We start from the raw sequence: 18,852 nt of genomic DNA on the forward strand, positions 1-18,852 counted from the left end.
CATAAATATTTTTAACAATGATAATAATAAGAAATGTCAATTGAGTGCTAAATCATCATTATATAAGAATAACTTCTGAAGGATCATGTGAAAATATTATATTATATCTTCACAAAAATAAATGAAATTTTCCAATATGTTAGTGTATAATGTACACAATTGGAAAATAGCCCATTTAAATAGCAAATTTATTACCAGTATTACTGCTTTTACTAGAGTTTGACTTAATAAATATAACATTAGTGAGTACAAAAGTCTTCAAAAGAAATAAATATTAAATATAAATAGAGATCTAAAATAACATTTAATAAAATATGAAAAAAATACACACTTTTAACTCACCATCAAATAGTTCCAAACCTTTTGTCTTTTTCTGATGAACACAACAAAAGATAATTTGAAGAATGTTGAAAATCGTTGGTCATTGACATCCATATTAGGAGAAACAAATACTATAAAAAGCCAATGACTACCGGATTCTAACATTTTTTAAAATATATTTGCTGTTTCTCAATAGAAAAAAAATAAAAAAATCACACAGCTTTGGAACAAGTGAAGGGAGAGCAAATGATGGCAATATTTTCACATAATCTCTTTAAGACTGTGATCTCAAACATTTAGGCCCCAGCCAGGCAAGCATTTAAGCTTTTTTCAAATCTTCTAATAATTTCCTTAAAACTAAAAAAAAAGAAGAAGAAAGAAACACATTTTGAGTATGTTCGAGCATCTTGCCTATAAGGTCTTTGTTGCGACGGTCAATAGACAGGTTCCTCAAAGCGATGGCCACCGCTCGCACCACCTTGTCTGAGTCTGAACGCAAGAGCTCCACCAGGATCGGCAACCCCTTCTCCTTACGCACCGTCGCTCGGATATAGTTTGACCACTGCACAAACGAGAGGAACAGACTGTATAAAGCCAGTTATTCAGACATGTGTTCCACTGCAATCATTTCATTAAGTCGGGTCAACAGCAAATCTTTCAGAAATGTGCCTGCTTGAGAAAGAAAAAGCTTCTTTATTCTAGGAAAAAGCTATCTAGCAAATACTCATTTGTGCCTGTCAGACTTGTGTCCCTGACTTGACTCTCTTGATTCACAAAACATTTCATTCCTCTATTTATTTAAAACCTTTATTTCTTAATCAGTGTTCCACAGATAGTAATTAAATGGAAAAGAATAGCACCATAACACAACACGACTAGAGTGCCTGGATTAGGAATTCAGAGTTCCCCCTTTAGTTATGAATTAAAAATATAAGATTAATATATAACAAATATATTTCAAAAATTCATCTACAAGATGTCTATATTTAAAAATAAATATCTGTAATGTACTGACCACATTTTTAAAAATAAATTAAATAATTCACTTCAAATATATTTTCAATACTTTTCAAAAGGTACACATTTGTACTAAAAGGGTGCGTATTGTTACCTCAAAAGTATATAAATTACTACCTAAACATTTTTGAAGGAACACTTTTGTACATTTTAGATATTAGTATGTACCTTTGAGGTATCAATATTGACCTTTTAGGCACAAATTTGTACCTTTTGAAAAGGTACCACCCCAGTGACAGCTCAAGTACCTTTATTTCTGAGAGTGTATGGTATGGAGATATTTCTTTGATATACTTAACTGTTTATAGATGTTTTCCACTTTAAAATATATAAAACCGTATGCTAAAAGTATAAGATTGAATTACTGATAAAAAAAATTCTATTGTAAAGTATAACTTAGCCTGATAAAAGCAACCACATACAGAAGTGTTTAATACTTGTGAATTATTTAAAAAGTGTTCTGTTTTACAAAATCTGTTGTTGTATCTATGTGGAAACAGAGTTTGTATTATTTCAAGCTATGGTTGTTTACATTCACATGAATTACATATATAATCATTTTAATCAATTGTATTATTTGTAATATTCTAATAGTTCATTATTAATGATGGAAAACAACAGCTTCATGAAGTGTTAAACTTTTTTTTTTTTTTAATTTGGTGGCAAATACTGTATTCAGGTTTAATATTAAGCTTTTCCTTAAGACAGCATTTGAAGCATTGGTGGACAATTTATATTAACTGTCACTTTCTAACAAAATGTATTTATAACTAGTAAATACACCAATAGTTATGGTCTACAAAGATTGCACAATCTTTAAAACATTCAAAGCACACTTTAAAGAGATATTCTAATTAAACTAATGAAAATCAAGTTGCTGTTAACAGTAAAAGAAATTAAGGTCATAATTTATTTTGATGATCTGTTTGCTGAATTTAGGGTACATTGCATCAACATGCCAAATAATTCTCATTAGATTATATGTAGACTGTTAGGATGGGGTTAGGGTTATTGTAAGTTGACATGTTGAAAGACTTTCTACTAATACTCAAATGGACCACCAAAATAAAGGGTTACCGAAATTAAAAATGAGCTCTTTTTACACAAAAAAAAAAAAAAAATGCAGCAACTTCTTTGCATTAAATTTAAATAGTAGATGCTGATTATTTACACCTGATAAATATAGGTTATTAAATACCCACAAGGTTTCTTATGAGGGAAACAGAAAAATTAGTTTAATAGAGAGTAGATTTAAACTGGGTTAATGACCAATTTCATCAAAACATGTTGCCTTCCTCCTTATAACCTATCGTTGTTTTCAAAAGTGTCTCTTTAAAAATGTTGTCTGTCAATCAGATATTGACATGTGGAGATGTCATAATTGGTAGCCATTAACATCTATAAAAAACATGGACCTCAATGGAAAATATGACAAAGTAAATTATGACAGAATTTGTAATTTTAGTTGAACTATTCCTTTAACGTGCGGATTTCTTAATTAGTGGCCCTGAGATAGTGAGAAGTTGTAGCAATACCAAATCATGGCCACTAGGAGATAGTAGTGAGCCTAGAAACACATTAGAAAAAGCAAGGGAGAGACTATATGAATAAATAAAGGCTCTCAAATCCTCTTCTAGACCACAGACATGACAGGACAGGTCTTGTGTCGGCAGGAGTAGAGACGATGCCGATCTAAAGCACTGAAACCACACAGAGACGCTGTGAGCTTCTGCATGGCTGCTCTTCAGGTCTGACATGGAGAGGGAAGCGGGTCGGGGCTGTGTGCTTTAATGGGATTTACTCATGCAGCAGGTGCATGTTTATTATGGGCATTTCCTCCTCCATTTCCTTGTTTTCTGAGAGGAAAGAGCTCCGCAAGTGACACACTGTGGTCTAGACGTGTCATGCTCATAATTAAGTATTGATTAGGAATGTGTTCAAGACGCACTTCACTGTAAGCAGACAGAAACAAAACAACTCAAATGAAGGGTTATGGATTTGTATGTTGTCCTCCAGAAGGCCATACAGAATCTGCTGGGGGTTTAAAAGCTTGTTTTGATTTGTGATGTTTTGTCTTGAGTTAATTTTGATTACAGGTTTTCCTGACTGGTTATTCAACTTCATATGTTGCTTTTGTTAGTAATTTGAAAGAATAATGAATTGCCAATGCTTGGAAACAAATTGCTTTTGCCCAAATCTGAAAAGTGATTTTCACTGGCGTCGAGCAGAAGAGTTATAAATGCAAAATCACTCCTTGACGTCAGATGGCGCTTAATGGAAAACAGAAAGAGCCCTTTGTACAGGGTGGCGCTACACAACTTTAAGCTTTTGACACCCGCTTGAAACAGAAAAAGAAGACAGCAAGTTGACAAAAGTTACTGCTGATTCAAACAAGCATGCATGGTTCAAGTAGCAGCTATTATTGTTCACCAGTGCAATAAGCAGCTCCACGTTCATATCGTCTCTGGGAATCTTTTTCAACGTGCGCTCTCATTGACAGTTTTGAGCTTGAGCGCCTCCAAGTGCTGTTTACTGTAACTTTAGCAGCTCTGTGCACATGAACAAAAGTATCAATCTGATTGGTGGATAAGGTTTTCATGTGGTGCGTCAAAACAAAAAATAAGCATGAGGAATTTTTTTTAAAAATGACACTTTTATGCTGGCGTTTTGCGCGTTGGTGTGCATGATCACACTGTTGCGCTTCATGTAGTCACGAGGCGTTAAACGTTGACGGAAAACGTGAGCAGAAAACTTCCCGGTGTGAATGGGCCTTAAGAGTTCTATTCTAATTAGATTAATTTAGATTAAAGTAAATGTAGTTCTCAAAAGATTAACATGCACAGTGAAAATAAAATGAGTGACATCTGTTTTGTGTCAAGTGTTTTATATTTTATCATAAAATATGCTTAAGATAAAGAAAACACTATCGAGAATCAATGCAAATAAATGTCATAAAAACTAACCCTGACCTGGAATTGGATCAAGAATCGATTTCTAATTCAGTTGGGATATGTGCAGGACTGTAATGAGAAGACACTTACTGTCCACTGTCCAGCGCTGAGGTTCTGCAGAGCACCGGCTGCTGCTTCTAGCGTGTTGTAGTTCTGGCTCTCAGTCAGCAGGGACAGGTAGAGTCGAACCACCTCCGGCTGATACAGTAACTCGAAACCTGCACACATACACACAAAACACCTCTAAACACAGTCCAGCACAGACACAAACACACAGATTAGCTCGGGAGCGGTAAACATTGATTGTGTTTCCTGCTGTCGGTGTTGTGATGCACCTGGTGAAATGAAAAGTGGACAAAATAACAGGGTAGGACAATGCGTGATTATCACCCCAAAGAAATAGAGACAGAAAATCAAAGACACTCCACTTTCACAGATATATTGAGCAGCTCAATAGACAAACTGCCTAAAAAATCCAATAGTCTGATGGACGCTTGGTTTCTTGATAGCAGCAGCTCTGATATCAGTCAGCGTAATCAGGAGGTCTTTTTTATACATGAATTGAGGTCTGAAATGCAAAAGAAGAAGCTCCTCTTCCCTGATTCAGGGTCAGTCGGCTCTAATGCAAAAAACAAAGTAATTTTGAGGATACCCAGTTAGTTTGGACACGGTGATAGCAGCAGTGATAGTAGGAAGTGGATAATTAGCTTCCTCCAGTCTAAATGTTAAATGACGCCGGTGGGCCTGTGAATCACTGTGCTGCTGCAGCTAGAAAGTGACTGTTTTGTGTGTGTGTTAGTGTGTGTGCTCTTGTTTAATATGCTTTGTGAAGACCAAATGTCCCAGCAAGCTAGGCAAGACCTGACCTTCTTGACATTGTGCGGAAAGGTCAGTTGTAAACAAATAAAATATATTACTAAATAAATTATACATCTGTAGCCCTAAAAATACAATACGGCACTCTGTATTGTAATAAAGATCTGCTAATAATTTAGATTTTTAACAAACATGAACCAAGAATTACATTCCCTATCAATTATGGATATCCACCTTCTTGTATTGCAGTTGTTCTTGGAAAAATCAACCTCAAAACAAGACCACAATGATTTATTGTAATAAATAAAGAAATTGCAACCCAGGCTCATTGCGAATATGTACCAAGGTCTACATTTCAGGGGAAAGCAAAATACGTAACCAGAGGTACATCTGCTCGCAGTTTTTGTTTTTGCAAATACACCAGTGGTTGCTGTATTTGCTTTTGGATGTTCTCAAATTTCTTTAGCGCGTCCTCTTCTCGCATAAACCTATCAGAGGGTGCAATATACTTTAGCCGACTGACTGACTGACTGACAGACCCACCCCGTCCCTTAACCCAACCCATAGTGTTTTCAAAAGCAATATAGAAAAAGAAAGCCATCAAGAAGCCATCGGCGGCGTCACACCGCCCCATAGCATTAATTTTAAAGACGAAATGAAAACATATGTACCTCTGGCTATATAATTCACGCTCTCCAGAAATGTCCACAATGAGCCTGTGTTGCAACAATAAAAAGTGTTATTAAATAAGAGCCAAGATTGACATGACAACTGAGAAAATAATGACAAAATTTTCCATTTCGGGGTTAACTAATCTGTACATTTAAATTAGTATGGACAGAAAGTTGCAGCATTTGAGTTCCTAAGAAAAAGCATTCAGTTAAAACCTTCAAGAGTGCAACCACCACACATCTGTCATGCTCAGCAGTGGCGTAATACTTGTCATAAAGCGCACATGAACTCTCAGCGTAGCCCAGGCCAGCATTACTCTAAGAGTGACCATGACGGATGTGTGGCGCTTCAGAAAGCCGCCTTCTTTTTCACTGCCACGTCAAGATTTGCAGAAGTCTGGTGAAGTTCAAAGAAGCCCGAGCAGTGATATTCCTACAAAGGCAGCAACACGTTGTAACTCAGTAACACGTCTGAAATGAAGTTTGTGTGCAGAAAAAGAGCCAATCACACTAATGCGTGTTTTCTGGTGTGTGTGACTGCATTAGAAAAGCTCAGCTTCTGCCTGGCTCAACTGCACTTTCTAAATGTGCACCTAACACCTATAATTTCCAGAGGGAAGAGTGGCCCTTCAGGATGTGGGCTGCTCACTATACATTTTTATTTCTGTCTGACTGATGGTTTGAGTGAAACAACTGTCCTTGCTGGAGTTTTTTTTTCTTTCTATTTTGCAGTTTCCACACATTCACAACCTCAATTACCATTTAAGGCTATTTTAAGTCCTTCTCCTCCCCACTGCTTTAAAATTCCTTTTGAGTGCGTTCCTGTGCAAGCCTTAGAGAGTGAGTGTGTGTATGAATTAGCTAATGCATGTGTTCACTTCAGTGTTATGCTTTTGTACACAGAGCTAAGTGGAGAGTTATAAATCGCTCGGATATAGAGCTGCATTATTTCACTTTGACGATATCAGCATTTCCTTTTCTCTCAATCAAAACTGACTCAACATCGAAAAAAGGTCAATGCTTCATATTGTTGAGGGAAGATTGCTAGGTAGTTTAGATATCACTCAAACAAATCAATAAACACAAAGTCACCTGATTAAATGAGCTTTTATCAAGAGGGAAAATGACTGACATGGTGATAAATAAATGGAGATTGTTTTCCACATATGACTGACGTTGGTGTTAAACACTTACACAAAATTCATCTGACATGGGTTTGATATTCAGGAGTGTGCAATTCCACATTCCTCTTATTGCACAGTCCTAGCAGGCTGGATTTGCCTGGGAGTATAGTTACAAAACCGCATATTTAAAGCTGTGATGAAGGATTAGTTACAAAAAAACGTATCTCCTTTAGAGAGAGAGATTAAAACAGCAGGAGATAAAATATAGGGCTCCGCGAGTATCACTCATTCATGTCGGCATTCAGCGTTCACTACTTTGAACGTACTGTAATGTTGAATACATTGAATGAGCTGTCCTACATATAAATGGCAAAGCCACTGTACACATAAAATAAGCGCTTCTCAAACATCCATACATCAACCCTGGTGCTTTATTATGTGAATGCAGTTTGCAATCCCAGTGGAAAAAGCTTGGGAAAGGATCATGATTCAGAGACACAGTCTTGCTTTTGCAATAATACTCTTTTAGTAGGTCAATAAAAAAACTCTTTCAGAGCAGTTAGATAGAGAACTTTTGGAACTGTCTTTAAATATACATTTTTAGACACCATCTTCATAACTGCTACATAAATGGCTGAAATCAGAAATTATTTTTTTTATTTATGTTTTAATGCCATATTAGCAGCATTGGCTATATTCATGGCAAAACCTATACTAAGACCCAATTCTACCTGACAAATTAAATTTAATTATGTTCAGCTTAATTTGTTTGTTTAAATTCAGCTCAAATAAATTGTTTACAACCACTAAACTTAAACTTGAATTGAACTGAGTAAATCCAAGGAATCATCTTTGAATAATTTTTTCAGTGTATAGTCTTCTCCCTTACCCAATTCCTCCCTTGTCCCAATTCTCTTTAGCTTGAAGGTGCAGGGCTAAGGAGAAGGTCTAGATAGCCTTTGAAACTGAGATTTTTCAGGACCACACTCCAAGAGGTATGAAAATTTCCCAGAATACACATCTACAATGGCAGTATGGTCAGGAGATGCACAAATTGGTATTTTTAGACATTATTGCGACTTTTACAGCAAAAAAAGCAAATGTTTTAATACATTTATGACCCGGTTTGGGTTTAACTGTCATGCTTAAAAAAAAAAAAAAAAAAAAAAAAGCTAAATTTTGCTATAATAACTCAATCTAATAAATCTGTCACTCTATGACACTCAAATCTCCTGTCGGAAAAGTCTAGTGGATGGGAATTAGCATTTTACAGTGTCTGGTAGAACGTTAATGTTGTTTTCGTGTGTTTAAATAAATGAATATGGCCACAGTAAATCCACAGTACAGTTATGATCTTATTGCAGCATCATATCATTATGATAACATGATATTATTTTCTTCAGTGATTAACTGGAGATAAATACCAAAAAATAGCACACCTGGAATAACTACAGCAGTTGCCATTGTCGATCTCATATGAAGCAAGAGATTGTGATGACATGTGCAAGTGTTGTAGTGCAGTCCCATTTTTTAGGGGTAAAACTGGAAGTTTCTACTCTTCACACTCTGTTTCAAGGGCCAAGGAGAAAGGGAAGGGGTAAGAAATAGAAGGAGGGAATGAGCCTAAATATACAACGTATAACATGCAATCTTATCAGTTACATAATAAACTACAATAAAATAATTGTTGTACAAAAAACAACATACAAATCACAACAACAATTATACAAATAACAACAGTCTTTCAGTCGATTAATGATATTATTGTAAAATTACTTCAGAAGACACCCTTTTAAACATTTCACTTAAAATAATTCCTGAATAAAAATGTTCTCAAATATCATTTAAAAAAATACATTCTATTAAAATGTGCTTTGTCGTCAAAATATTCTTACACAAGTTACAAATAGGTTTTTCTTTCCCTTTCAATAAATATGAGTGTGTAAGTCTTGAGTGACTGATATATATATATATATATATATATATATATATATATAAAGCATATGTACATAGTTAGAATAAAACTATACAAATAGCTTTAGCTAATTGGAATAAAAAATTGAATCTTAAAAACAAAAAGTAAAAAAAAAAATACAATTACAATGTGTGCACTTATAAGAAGATTGCGGATGTACACTGTATGACGACTTAAATCGCCAAATGGCCATCAATAATCACTAAATGCATTACAGAATGTTACATTTAGCCCGCAGCTAGCTCTCTGCAACTCTCACATGGTCGCCCACTGAAGTTAAGCAGGGCTGCGCCCGGTCAGTACCTGGATGGGAGATCACATGGGAAAGCTAGGTTGCTGCCAGAAGGGGTGTTAGTAAGACCAGCAAAGGGTGCCCAACCTGTGGTCTGTGGGGGTTCTAATGCCCCAGTATAGTGACGGGGACTCTATACTGCTCAGTAAGCGCCGTCTTTTGGATGGAACGTTAAACCGAGGTCCCGACTCTCTGTGGGTATTAAAAATCCCAGGATGTCGTTCGAAATAGAGTAGGGGTTTAACCCCGGCATTCTGGCCTAATCTGTCCACTGGCCTCTGTCCATCATGGCCTCCTAACCATCCCCTTACCATAAATGACTTTATCATCTGTCTCTCTCCACCAATCAGCTGGTGTGTGGTGTGCGGTCTGGCACAATATGGCTGCCGTCGTGTCATCACACATACATGCACCAATTGCATGTAAACGCATCAGATTTTCACAGCGTAATACTCAATACTCACTACTCTTGTTTACTTTTAAAAGGGATACTTTATCCTCATACTTTGAGTAATATTTACAACAGATACTTTTACTGTTTTTGCGCTACATTTTTGGGTAAGTAATGGTACTTTTACATGAGGATGTATTTTTCAGTAATTAATTAATTAATACTATGATTTGAGTATTATAATACTTGAATAACAAACAAGTAAATAAGTATTATATGAATGACTTATTATATAAAATTGTAATAAAAATCAAAGATGACATATTAAAATAAATAATAATAAAATAATAATATTAAATTAAAATAAATAAAAGTATTTAAAATTTTGTATTAAATTAACTATGTTAATGCACCTCTTAATAAAACTGTTGTATATGTGCAGCAATTTATATTCACCATATTCAATGAAAAAAATGGACAATTTTTAAATGTATATGTATATATATTATTCTAAAATGAGCTTTTTTATCAGGCTACTGTGTGAAGGTTTAGTTATATCACTTTTATGGTGAAGAATAAGTCTTTTTTTATGGTCTTTAAAGTTAAATAACTCATCATAAACAGAGGAGGCTGAGAAAAATTGTAATTTTCGAAGGAAATTTCAGATGGTACTTAGAGGTTTTTGCATCTGAACTCTTCATATACATTAACTTCACAAACAGATTTGTACATGAAAGAGGCATTCACCAAAGCACTGACTGAGAACAAAAAAATACCCCCCAATACCCATTAAAATAAAGAAATAAAAAAGGTGTTTCTCATACTTTGGCAATGGTCAAGAATACACATTTTGTCACAACGAGATGAAGATATTTGACTACTCTTCTTAGTTTATGCGGAGAATTGTGTATACTTGAATGTGTGAATCAGGATGAAGAGAATAAAGAGTGGTTTCTCCCCTGAGGTGTCTCCGGAGGCAAAAAATGACTCATGGCCATTCAACTGCAGGCAGGCCTGAATGACAGTCTACCTTTGGAGCGAGCTCCACTCTTACTCTTTATATGATTGCTTGCGAGTTGAATCCACAAAGTGGCAGGAACTTTGAATGCAAACAGACAGCAGCAAAAGGAAGGTGGTAATGGCTTACAGTCAACATCACAGCATCTGTGCTCATACAGGCTGCCCATGGAGAGACAAAGTAGGCAAGTCTGCAGGGAATAGGATGCACCAACAAAGCACTTTTCTTTTTTGAACCCCTCATCCCTCCACAGGCCATTGAAACGGAATGGTCATGCCTGTCGCATATTTGATTTTCTCTGGAAATGATTCTTTATAGATTGAGAGCCTTTGACTAGCTCTTAAAATGCTCTGGTTCATTCGTAAAAGTGTATTCGCATTCTTTCCTCTTTGCTCTGTCTGGCCAAGTCCTACTGTGACATCCCAGACCAGCCTGTCACTGCTCACCCGAGGAGGTCTTTTCGCTTTCTATTTGCCCTTAATAGGTCGTATTATGTGGAGTGTCAGTCTTCAAACCACCCTTCCTAACAAGAGACTTTCCTTCTCTATTCATCCACTTCCTTCACTGCATCTTTCAACCAACAAAACTCTCAAGTTTTTTTTAGGTGAAAATGTGGTCCTCTGTGATTCATATAACCAAATCAGGTAATACAAAACTTTACACTGAAGTTTTACAAACTGAAAAAAAAAAAAAAACGAAACATTTATTAAAGGGATGGTCCAGAGTTTATTTTTAAGGCTTTGTTATGTTTATAAGATGCAAAGCAATGTGTGCTCATGCTTCATTTGCAAAGCATCACATTATTTTTCATATATCTTACTTTTAGTATATACTGCTACTCAGCTAACATGAAAACGACTGTCATATTCCCTAGTTCCTCCAAAAGGCCTGCCCTCAAGAGGCTCTGATTGGTCAGCTAACATAATGTGCTGTGATTCGCGGATTGACTCCACGTCACCAGTAAAAGTAATGTAATGTGTATTTATATAGTGCATTATTGTGTATGGCCATACACCCAAAGTGCTTCACAATCATGAGGGGGGTCTCTCCACACCACCACCAGTCTGTAGCATCCAATTGGGTGATGCAATGGCAGACACAAAACAACAGCGCCAGTGCGCTCACCACACACCAGCTATTGGAGTGGGGAGACAGTGATACAGCCAATTCGGTGGATGAGGATGATTGGGAGGCCATGATGATTAATGGAATCTAAGCACACTGTCAGTCAGAGTAGCTGTTAGCTGTATCAATTTGTACCTGAATCGGACAGAAAATGAAGAGTACACAGCTGAGCCTCACGCCTGCTCTCTAAAATAAAATAAGACAAGTGTCTTTTACATATATTCAGAATAAGCATGTGTAAGTAATATGAAACGTTCAAAATATCCTTAGCGATTTTGGAATTTGAGATGTAGAACGCACAGAAACCGACAGAAGATTGTTGGTGTTTACATGGGTTTGATGGATAAATATGAATTTGTAGCTGAACTGTAAACAGTGCCAAACAGCATTTTCTTCTTGTTTACGGAAGAAAACCCAAGCGAACGCAGGGAGAATATGCAAACTCCACACAGAAACGCCAACTGACCCAGCAGAGGCTTGAACCAGCGACCTTTGTGTTCAGATGTTCAATATTCAAGTTATGAAATTTAAATTCAAATTAAGAAATTCAAATGTAAAACATTTTTTAACGGCATATAAAAATTCATTTCCCAGAGATGTGTAGGCATGGGAAGGGCATCCGCTGCATAAAACGTGCTGGATAAGTTGGCGGTTCATCCCGCTGTGGTGACCCCTGATTAATAAAGGGACTAAGCCAAAAAGAAAATGAATGAATGAATATAAAAATTCTGATTTATTAAATTACAATTGTCAATAATTCAAATTGAACAATTTAAATTCAGATTGTTTTGGCATATTATTAGCTCCATACGGTTTCAGCGAAAGATCTTTAAAGTCTTTTAACATATCTTGGATGCTCTGTGGTTAAATAAACAGCAAATGTTTATCTTAAGGGTGAACTATTTCTGTGTTTAACCTGAGAGTCTACTAATACTTGTAACATTAACATAACATTGATAGTTACAGCAAAGTCATGGTCAACAGAATGTTTAATTGAAATAAAGTGCTATTAATTACTTTTTCCACGTAAATAATTCTGAGAATGTAGAATTTATAAAAATAAATAATCTTAACCAGGACTTATTTGTGTCAGTATAGATACTTTTCATTATTTCTAAAAGTTCCTGTGGGTTTTAAACTCGATGGGCCTCAGGGTGAAGGGGAATGTTTATTTGAGGCCCAAAGCTTGCCAAGAATACATTTTCAGCAGCTGTGAAACATTTCGAGTGGCTATCTAGTGAAGAACTGTTAAATAAATACATTGAAGAGAAAATGGACGAATGTTATTGCAACAATCCATGTATATATATATACGGTGATAGAGCACATCCTGGCATTAGAATCCGGTGCCAGAAATGATGACAAAGATATCCTTTATCTCATATTTTTCCTGTGGTCGATTAATAAAAAAAAAATGACAGGTTGAATTTACTGAAACCTTGATCAATCTATCATGGAACAAAAAAAAACAGTAGCAGCTAAACTGATTGGGAGAGATATATCTGCGAGTAAGAGGAAATTGAATTGCATTATTGAATTTGTACAGATCTACAGGTCAGATAAAGTACCAAATTAGCCCTGCATCTTCTTTAAACAATACTAGTTGGATATGCCTATGGTAGATGATTGGATGTTGGGTATTAAAGGAGAAGGAGGAGATGAGGAAAAAAAAGCTCTTCTGTTGTATTTTATACACGGAGCAGCTGAAGTAGACAGAAGAAGAGACGATCACACACCAGCACTTCAAAAAAGCCATCAGTCCATTCGTACAACCTACCAAATCTGACCATGCTAGCAAACCTATTCATTAATAGACTTTGAAGAAGAAGAGAGAGGAAATAAAAAAAGAGACACAAACATCTAGGTTACAGGAGATGCTACGTTCAGCTCAGATCCAAAACCTACAAAGCTGCCTACCTAGACAGCTAGACACCATTTTTAAACATCAGAGGTGCATTGCGGATGTTAAGGCTGTTTGAAAAAGTAGGCAGCCATATTATGCTACCTTCAAAAGCACAACTGTGGTCAAATTTCATGAAAGCATCCTTTGCTTCTTTCAAAAGAGTGTGTTAGAGAGAAAAAAAAAGGGTTACCAATACTGCAGGCCCTCAAACAATTTGATGGAAATGCACCTAATTCACATTAGGCATTTTCTTTTTTTTTTTGGATAATTTTAAAAGATTAAAAAAACATGTTAATATGAAAAATCTGGCTAGTCACCATTTTTCAGAAAAAAAAAAATATATATATATATTTAGATAACAGTTCTGTCTGGTTCTCAAATCTGATTGGCTGATAGCCGTGCGATATTCTGCAATATCAGAACTCCTACAGCCTCTTTACCCTTTGTGTATTACTCCGCCCTCATACAGCCAGCAAAAAGCAGACACTACAGATCTAAAGTTTAAAAGATGCACACTCAACTGTTTAACTCCCAGCTTATGATTTGAATCCGGAAGAAAGTAGTTCTTCATGCAAAAGGGTTTTTAGTACTCTTTATGTTTGATTTGTTTTTATATACACAATTATGCCATCAAACTGTTGTATAAATGCAATATCAAACTCGTAGCAGTGCGATATGGCTGTATATCGGCACTGGTAGGAGGCGTGCCCGAGTGCCCGCACCAGTGCCGATATACAGCCATATCGCACTGCTACGAGTGTGATATTGCATTTATACAACAGTTTGATGGCATAATTGTATATAAAAACAAAATCAAACATGGAGAGTATCAAAGACCCTTTTGTAATATCTAGTCAAATATTATTTAATGTCACCATGGCAAAGATAATGTAAATCAGTTATTAGAGATGAGTTATTAAAACTATTGTGTTTAGAAATTAAAAAAAAAAAACTTCTCTTAGTTAAACAGAAATTAGGGAAAAAATAAACAGGGGGGCTAATAATTTTGACTTTAACTGAATATAATTTCATTTACAGTGTTAAATAAATTTTGCAACACTGTAAATAGAACCTGCTAGTCACGGTCTTTCAGAAACTAAATAAAAAGTAAAAACATATTTAAATTTTATTTTAAATAAAAGTAATTTTACAAAATTGGTGACCAGTAATTTTCTTTACTGATATACATATTTCTAAAGATGCTTTTGACTTAATTTTGGTAACAACACAAAAAATACATATTAAAAAAAAAAAGTTAGCTTAAAGGGGCTAATAATTTTGACCTTAAAATGGGTTTTAAAAAATTAAAAACTGCTTTTATTCTAGCTGAAATGAAACAAATAAGACTTTCTTTAGAAGAAAAATATAATCAGACATACTTTGAAAATTTAATTGCTCAGTTAAACATAATTAAAATAAATTAAAATGAAAAAAAAATCAAAGTGGGCTTATAATTCTGACTTTAACTGTTTATGCACATTTCAGTATTACAAATATCACTCATTGAGGCTAAATTTCAGGTAAGATTATGCCTTTTCAGACTTTTCAGCAATGCATGTTTTATGTGCGTTTCATAATAAAGCTTCTTTGTCTTCATAAGCTGTATTGTGAGGCTCAACTTGAGCATCATGGAGAAAAAATGATCCTCTCAGGACAATAAAACCCAATTTGATGTAATCTGTAATTCTGTAACATCCTGCAAAAAAAAAAAAAAACATAAATAAATTAATTAATAAAAAAAGAGGCAGATTTTGGGGTTCACCTTGAGCTCTGGCTCATTTAACTTTCCTACAGACCCGACCCAAATGGTGGCTTGCGCGATGCCTTGGGGATAAAGAGAGCAAGAGATGGCATGCAGAACACACAGCCGAAGCACTTAACATGATCCAAGCTCTAGTGTTATGCCCTCATTGTATGATAATGACATGTTAATTCAAACCTTTAGCAAAACAACACATAGTACAAATTGTTCAGTGAATACTAAGCAGCAGATTAAATCGGGCAGAAGCATTATATTGATGTCAAATCAGTAAAAGAGAGATGCCTACAGGCTAAAAATCACATGGCTGATGTAAACTGTTTTCATGAAAATACACAGTGCTGCGTGAATGTTATTCCTGCGAGAACGTGTTTTTATCATCTACATCGTCTGACAGCCATTTCACCAAGGACTGAAATACACACTGAGTTTCAGTGGGACAAGAGAAAAAAAAACCAACCACATTGTTTGAACGGTCTGCTACAGATTCTAGGGACGCATCTGTCAGAATTTAATGCAGTGACCGAACATACACACACATACTCAAACACACAAACACAGCTCCAATCCAAAGTATTTCATAACAAGCTGTCTTGCTGCCTACATAAGAAGGGAGCTGTCTTCTAAGGCAGCATCCTGTCATTGAGGTCTCAGGAATGACTACTGTGGAGCATGCAACATATAAACACCTTACAGCAAAAACTGAGCTCTACTCAGAAGACCTTTCTTGGAATTGATTTTAATTGATTTAGACTGACTAAGATTTAGAGTTTAAAGTTAGCATGCTGCTAAGCTAACAATTAAGTACTCTAATAAGCAAAAATACAATTGTGTTCAAAATACAAATGTTTTTTTCACACAATTAATATGTTATATGAGGTTCTTAGTCACGTCAAATAAAGTTTTAGCTTAATGAGCAAATCTGTTGCTTCAAAACCAAATGCAAATTTAAACTGGCATTCCAAAAGTGGTTGGATAACCATGTCCACGGCAAATTTCTTACTCAACTTCGAGTAAGAAGCACAAATAATCTCATGATCCACAGCTAAACCTGTAATAATAGGATGTTTGGCGTTTTAAAACAAACATTAGAGGCTTCTATTGACAATATGATTTTGCAGCACTAAACAATGTAGTCAATCACAGACATGTTTGCCTATATACTAAAAGTAATGGTCAAACACACCACAGTTTTTTTGTTCAGTGCCGAGTCCAGATCCACACTCCCTGCATTCATGGTGAAGCTCTCGATTTACGCTTGTCAAACAAAATGTTGTTGCGAACAGTGTTGGGCAGTAGCATCGCTACAAGTAGTGGAGCTACTAACTTAACTACATTTCTCAGCACTGTGGCGGTAGCGCTGCTACTTTCTAAATTAAATAGCTTTTCTGTAGCAAAGCTATTTTTTAGTCAAGTAGCACAGTAGCGTCCACACAAGCTATATTTACCGGTCGCTGATCAATAAGTAACAGCAGCGACATTCATGGAGGCCGGTGTCTATCTGATGAAATTCATAGGATGGTGAGAATGATGAATTCTTCACAAGCACGATTCCTTGTGACCATACCTCGAGAAGTACATGTTAAGATGCAATAATGTTAATTCTGATGCTGTGCTCAAAAATAGTCATTTATAGTAAGGACCATAATGTTTGGAACTACACAATAGTGAAGTACTCAAACTAATTTGTTGTGGTACTTGGCTAAAGTACACTATGGTTATTACTATTAGTTCATGATAGTTACTAATGATACTACATTATGTATTGTAACAGCACTGTAGTAGCTTATCCAGCATATGTTTTACGCAACGAATGCCCTTCCATCTCTGAGATACATCCATACACATTCATTCACACTCATACACTACAGACAATTTAGCCGACCCAGTTCACCTTTACCACTAGTCTTTGGATATATATATATATATATATATATATATATATATATATATATATATATATATATATATATATATATATATATATATACATATATATACATATATATACATATATATATATATATATACATATATACATATATATATACATATATATATACATATATATACACATATATATACATATATATACACATATATATACATATATATACACATATATATACATATATATACACATATATATATACATATATATATATATATATATATATGTATATATATACATACATACATATATACATACATACATATATATATATATACATATATATATATATATACACATATATATATATATATATATATATATATATATATATATATATATATATATATATATATATATATATATATATATATATATACATACATACAACTATAACAATTATGCCTCATATGTTTCATTGACAGTTTTATCGATCACTAAGATATGATTGACTTGGATTTAAAAATAAAAATTGCAAAAATAGCTTAAATGTAGCTAAGCAACCTTTGCCGTGTAGCTTTTAGCTTAGCTTGCTACATTTCCCAGAGGGTAGCTTTTAGTGTAGTTAAGCTACATTTTAAGTAGAGTAGCAAACACTGGTTGCGAGTTTGTCTCTCACAGTTATATTTGTTGATTTTCAATCTACTATCTGATTGGTTAAAATGAATTGAGAATATCTTGTGCTTTCCTATAGGTGTGAGCATTTTGTAGTCTATGGTATCTGTATAAAAAAAACTAACTCCATAATATTGTAAAGTTGTTTTTCAATTTTAATACAATCATATTTCTATAGCATAGTCATGTACTTTCTTGAATTTGTCCTCAGAAGTACAGGTTTTTATTTACTGTGTTTCTCTTAATGCATTATGCATTGTATGATTACTTTCTCTGTGATGGATACATATTACACCTTAGAATCTGGCCAAAACAAGCTGTTTTAGCAGGCAGTATAATTAAGTTGCTTACCTTTAGGAACAGCCTTGGGAGAGGGCCAAAGACACCTTAAAATGCTGAGTGTGTAGACAGTTTACTAACCTTTGAAGCAGAGCTACACAGTTTAAAATGTGTGCATGAACAACAGTGGCAGTCTTACAAATTCCACTCACTCTCCATTTCTTGTTTGCAATCCTCCTCCTCCTCAAACCTTCATCTATTTCTCTGTCTCCTGCAGACTCTCAGCCTGACACACTCTCTCTCTTTTCTAGCTGTGTACTGTCTTTGTTAGGCTTGCCTGAGTCATTGCTAGGACGCTGGTAGCGGATGATATGTCTGATCTGCTTTGCCTGAAGAAGGATGTTCCTTTGCAGGCTTAATGTCATATCCCATTCTTCACGACCCACCTTCCTGCCATCTCGTGCTCGAGCACATGATAAATAATCACACACTCTCAGTTTCCCTCTTTTACAAGCACTGTGTCGTTTTATTTCTCCCTGGCTCTTCATCTCACATCGACCAGTCCTCCAATGTCTAATTCTTTATTTGAAAAAAAAAAAAAAAAAAAAAAAAAAAGTATATGCATATGTACACTCACCGGCCAT

General features: G+C 35.1%; 1 protein-coding gene across 56 annotated transcripts in view; it reads right to left on the minus strand.

Moving 5' to 3' along the window:
- Nucleotides 1–18,852, minus strand: part of arvcfb (ARVCF delta catenin family member b) — a 428,020-nt gene that overhangs the window by 22,024 nt on the left and 387,144 nt on the right. For all 56 annotated transcript variants that reach the window (XM_087252467.1, XM_087252461.1, XM_087252465.1 and 53 more), the window contains 2 exon segments: nt 4,380–4,507; nt 733–883 (listed from right to left, as the gene is read on the minus strand). In XM_087252467.1, coding sequence (XP_087108593.1) covers nt 733–883; nt 4,380–4,507 — 279 coding nt within the window.

The sequence above is a fragment of the Danio rerio genome, chromosome 5, assembly GCF_052040795.2.
Source record: "Danio rerio strain M-AB ecotype USA chromosome 5, GRCz13ab, whole genome shotgun sequence".
NCBI classification, from domain to species: domain Eukaryota; kingdom Metazoa; phylum Chordata; class Actinopteri; order Cypriniformes; family Danionidae; genus Danio; species Danio rerio.